This window comes from Bison bison, unplaced genomic scaffold (assembly GCF_000754665.1).
Source record: "Bison bison bison isolate TAMUID 2011002044 unplaced genomic scaffold, Bison_UMD1.0 scf7180017864243, whole genome shotgun sequence".
In the NCBI taxonomy this organism is placed as follows: Eukaryota; Metazoa; Chordata; class Mammalia; order Artiodactyla; family Bovidae; genus Bison; species Bison bison.
Window position 1 is genome coordinate 725,256 of NW_011494815.1, and position 5,426 is coordinate 730,681.

Below are 5,426 nucleotides of genomic sequence, written 5' to 3' on the forward strand. Positions count from 1 at the left end.
TGCAGCCGGGCGCCGAGGACATTGCGTCGTCCCACATAGCCCCCGCCTGCGAGGGGAAGCCCGGCGTGTGGGGGTGGACGGCGGGGACTGCTTAAAGTACATGGAGGTGCTGGGTAGCACCTCGTCCTCCGGCCCGGAGGGGGGCGGAATGGATGGCTGCTGCTGCTGCTGCTGCTGCTGCTGCTGGTGGTGGTGGTGGTGGTGCTCATGGTGGTGATGGTGGTAACCGTGCGCGCGACCCTCCTCCATCTTAATCAGCGGCCGTGGCCCCGACGGCTGCATTTGGTACAGGCAGGAGGGCTTGAGTTCGTAGTTGCTGGAGTAGCCCTCCATGAAGGTGCTGAAGCTGGGCAGGGACGTGGTGGCTGTGGCTGTGATCTCGGTGCTGCCAAGGTCCATGGTCAGCTTGGCGTAGTCAGGATTCATGATCTCCGTGGTGTAATCCGAGCCATATGTTTGTGCTGCATAACTGGAACCTGGCGGTGAAGGGCTATACTGGGCTTGCACGCAGGGCATATCTGCAGGGAGAGGAAAAAAGAACTCTCAGAAGCGTCTTCCTAGCTAATGGGTGGCAATGGATTCATTGCTCTCTAACATGGGAACTAGGAAATGACAGTCTTTCCACCTTTCTAGCAGCATTGATTCCTTCCTTCCCTCCAGTGCTCGCTCTCTCTTTCATTCCTTTTTTATTTATTTCCTCCTTCCTTCCTCCCTCTCTCCCTCTGTCTCCCCCACTTTCCTCCCGTCCTCCATGGGCAGAAAACGGAATCCTTCAGGAACTGTCAATGGGGACACAGACTGTCAAAACCTAGCCTCCTGGGGACCTCTGTGTCCACCTTCCTTCCCTTGCCCTGTCCTCCATTAGATCTGGGAAGTTTGATGTCTTCCCTCAAAAGCCCAATTGTGTTTTAAAAAGTGATTTTGAGCCCTGGAAATTTAATGGAGTGACCTCAGCTATCAATTTAGGAAGACAAGAAGAAATCCAGTGAATGCCCTGTTGGTTTATTTTGGGAGAAAGAGACCACTACTCCCCCACCCCCCAAGTCAACTCTCTGATTTGTAAACCTGAGTGTTAGTAAAAGAAAGAAAAATAGGTGTCCTACTTGGGACTTACTGACCCAGTGACATTCTAATATTTTATGAGTGCCAACTGAGGGTACCCACACACTTTGTGGTTGCTTTCTCCCACCCCCTCCCTACTCCTCCAAACAGGACTGGAAGCCTGCTCAAACTGGACCCCTGTTGATGATTTCAGCCAGCTAGGTGGTGAGGTGGGAACGTAGGCCCAGGAGATGGGCTCGAGGGAGTTTGCACCATCTGCAAAGAAAAAGATCGGCAGCTGCAACAAAACACCCACCAAACCTGCTCTGTGCCATATACACCTATATATAGGTTCCCAGGGGGCACTAGTGGTAGTGGTAAAGAACTCAACTGTCAATGCAGGAGACATAAGACGTTTGGGTTTGATCCCTGGGTCAGCAAGATCTCCTGAAGGAGGGCATGGCAACCCACTCCAGTACTCTTGCCTAGAGAATCCCATGGACAGAGGAACCTGGCAGGCTATAGTCTACAGGGTTGCACAGAGTCAGACACAACTGAAGCGACTTAGCACATATATGTAAGCAAGTGTTAGTCGCTCAGTGGTGTCTGACTCTTTGCTACCCCACGGACTATAGACCTCCAGGCTCCTCTGTTTGTAGAGTTTTCCAGGCAAGAATACTGGAGTGGGTTGCCATTCCCTTCTCCAGCACTATATATGTATATGTATAAATGTATATGTAAATATATACATTTCTCCATCTAAGTAATAAATATATCAATAGCTGCTTAATAACTACCATTTGGTTATGATAAGTGAGTTATCTACATATTTTCTTATGATAGAAAAGTTAGCACCTCTAGAAAAGAAAACATTTTCTTAATAGATATAGTTTCCCTCGGCCCCAGAGCACTGATATCTGGAGTACTTATTTCTGTTCAGAGAGGTTGAACTAATGAGAAAGCCCTAAGATATATTGGATCCAGTGGATAATGTATCTAATTATTTCCTCTCTTCTATGGCTAAATATAAATAGTAAACTGGGCAGTTTCTGGTGGTTGGTTTTTCTGAACCAAAGGAAAACCATGTGCTTAACGTCTCTTTGGAGTCTCTGGTGTAAAACGTGTGACTAATAGAAAAGCGAATACTTCACATTTCCTTTGACATCTTTCTCTTACCCACATTTCCAAATCTGATTGAGTCATACATGTATGGGATGAAATCTTGACTTGAAAAAAGGTGTTGAGGGCCTGTTGGAAGAAGCAGTGATAAGGAGAGGCCAGTTCAAGCCTCTATTTTCCAAGCAAGGCCCTACAAATGATCATTAGTTTCAAGTTAAAAGAGCATTTACCCTGTGAAATGAAAGGCTAGTCATTAAAAAAAAGAACATTGCCTGATGTTTCATTTGTTCTCTTCCCTTGGATTTCTCTATGACTCTTTTCTATCATTCTTCACCAGTCCCTACCTATTGTTGTTCTTTGTGACTTTCTGAGGTTTCCAGATAGAAGGTGAGCTTGCTGGGACTGAGTTCTATTTATTTGCATCTCTTTGGCTAGGCACCTGGTATCCCTTTGTTGTTGTTTAATGGCTAAGTCCTGTCCAACTCTTTTGTGACCCTATGGACTATGGACCCACTAGGCTCCTCTGTCCATGGCATTTCTCAGGCAAGAATAGTGGAATGGGTTGCCATTTCCTCTTCCAGGGGGTCCTCCCAATCCAGGGATCGAACCATGCCTACTGCATTGGCAGGTGGATTCTTAACCACTGAGCAACCAGGGAAGTCCTTTACCAAATGCAAACAGAGGTGCTACAAGCTAAACCTGCAATCCTTTCTTTTGCCCAACTCAAATTTCCTCCTTGGTTTTCAGCTCAAATGCTTTCCCTCTTTCCCTCTGAGCTTCAATAATCCAAATGTCTGCACTCAAATGATTTGGGTTTTATACAAACAAAAGTGCTTTGTATTGTTCGAAATGATCCCATAACTCTTAAATGCCTTAGCATTAAAAAGAAAGCAAAAATGAAGACATTAAAATGTATAAAAAGATCCCAATCTATTGGTGTATTTGCATTTTTCTTAGGAAAAATATCTTTGAGAAATGCAACGCTTAATTTAATCTGGCTGCTCCACTAGGTAGCAACAGCGTGTGGTATCCAGAGGAGCTTCGTGCAAAGAAGCCACCTGTGCCGTGAAATTCGCGGCCAGCAGTCACTCACTGTCCTGGCGCTGGTCAAGTCCACCAGCCTGCTTGTGGGTGTGTGGCTCCCCCACCCACATCTCCCAGCCCAGGAAGAATAAGGGGTCGTGCCTTGAGACCTACCTGGAGGGTATCTTGCGCGCTGAATGGTGGGGCTGGGGGTCTCTCCAGCGGAGGCCGAGAGTGGAGGAGGCGGGGACGTCCGGCTGGGTGAAGTGGCTGCGGTGCCGCCCGGCTCCGCTGAGGGTCCAGTCTCAGCGATGGGGCTTGCCGGGCTGCGCTCTTCCGCAGTAGGCTCTGGGGGGACGGGGGCAGGCACCAGGAGAAAGGATAAAGGTCACAGTGAGACTATGCTGGGTCACCGAGGCCTGGACTGGGCGTACGGGGGTGGGGGTGGTAGGGATATCTAGAAATGACACAAAGAATTAAAAGGCTAAGAAAGCAATGTTTAAGGTGACCGGAGTCCCTGGGCAAAAGGGATCGCAGCGCCGTGAAGAAGCCGAGGAAAGGTTGTCCGCGCTCACGGCGGTTTTGTGGTTCCCGAACCGAGGCTAGAAAACGCGCAACCAATTGTGGCCCAGATACTAATCTGCCTGACCCCCCAAGTGGTTCCGAGCTAGCGATGTCAGGAAAACCGAATGGGAACACTTGAGGAAAGAGTTCCGCCGGAATCGGAGTCTGTGAGTGTGCAGGAGCGGAAAATATTTTCCAACTTCACCCGCCCCCACCCCTCAAATACAGATTTTACACGTTGCGTAGGAAATGCACAGGGTCCGGAACGAATGCATGAATGCCCCGAGGAATTAAGAAAGTCTGCGCTTTTCATTCTAAATGCTAATGGAGCTTCGCTTCTATTAGCGGAGAGTTTCGGGGTCCAGGGGTCAAGCAAACAAAAAGGACGCAGTGGAAATAGGCCGGCTCTGGAAGCACGGCACAAGGCTGTTGGCGTTTGCCGCTGCTGGTGCCAGCGGAGGGAGGCCCCCCTGCGCAGACCCACGGGCGGTATCCCAGAGAGTGGGCGACTTCAAGGCTCGGCGCCATAGGGCGACCCGGAGGGGGCACGACTCGGAGGGGGCACTCTCCAGAGGGCGCCGAGAGCGGCTCTGGGGCAAGTGTCTCTGCGCAAAGCCTTAGCGAAACTTTGTACCTGGAAGCGCATTTCGGTGGGCCTCGGAAAGGATCCCATGGCCCCAGTTCAGTTCAGTTCAGTCGCTCAGTCGTGTCCGACTCTCCGGCCTATAGCGCCCCCTTTGCCCGGACCCACTCACAGCTATAAGAATGGGAACCGGCACCCGAAAAAAAACCGCCAAAATCCCAAAAACCTCCGGCGTGCGCGGACCGCTGGTATAGAGTAAGTTTGGTCTCCCGCCGCCCCTGCGCCCGCGGCTTGCCTGAAAGGAGAGGGGATCGGAGCCCCCAGATCCGGGAAGCCCTTGACAGCCAGGAAGTGGGGGATTCCCTTGCCACCCCCACCCCCAGCCCCAGCTGATACTACAGAAAGCTTGCGCTCGCCCTAGCGCAGGATCTTCCCACGGCTGTAACGTGCGCTTCGCGTCCCTCCGCATCTTCAATGGGAGTCTCCAGCAACCTCCCACCACCTCCTCCAGGTGCCCACGTTCCCGCCCTTCTTTGGGGTCTTTCAAGCGGAGTCGTTCTCCAAGGATCGACCTCTGGCTAGGGTGGGTGAGGGAAGCGTCTCCCCAAGGAAAGGGAGGCTTCCCTCGCGCGCCCAGCGTTCGCGGGGGTGGGGTGAGGTGGGGTGGGGTGGGCAAGCCACACCACACCTCCTACAGCAGAGCCTAGTGCCCCTCGACTCTCTCCGCGCCCCCCTCTCCCCCCGCCCCGAAACGACTGGTTACCTAGGCAAAGCCTCCGCGCCTGGAAACACGTTTCTCCGCTCCCGCTCGCGGCCGCCGCGGCCGGGAACACGGAGCCTCGGGGTTGTAAATTAGGAAGAAATAACTACCTCTGTCAAAGCCCCTTTCTTTCTCGTGGGCAGACGAAAGGAACACCCCCGTGTTCCCCTCCCCGTGGTGGAGTGTGTGAAGGAAACCGTGAAACGCACCATTGTGACCGGGGCTCCTCCACGGAGTTTCCAACCCTGGGGAGCGGGGGCGGAGGTGGGGCGGGGGCAGGAGGAGTGGAGGAGAGATCGACAGAAAGGGAAAGACAGAGATTCTCAGAAAGACCAA

The 5,426-nt window shown here is 52.1% G+C and overlaps 1 protein-coding gene across 1 annotated transcript in view; it reads right to left on the bottom strand.

Annotated features, from left to right (window-relative positions):
- Positions 1-3,439, bottom strand: part of NR4A3 (nuclear receptor subfamily 4, group A, member 3) — a 38,525-nt gene extending 35,086 nt beyond the window's left edge. Inside the window, 3 exon segments of the mRNA XM_010847105.1 lie at positions 4-69; positions 72-518; positions 3,358-3,439. Coding sequence (XP_010845407.1) covers positions 4-69; positions 72-516 — 511 coding nt within the window. The 5' untranslated portion in view covers positions 517-518; positions 3,358-3,439.
- Between the last annotated feature and the right edge of the window lie 1,987 nt (positions 3,440-5,426).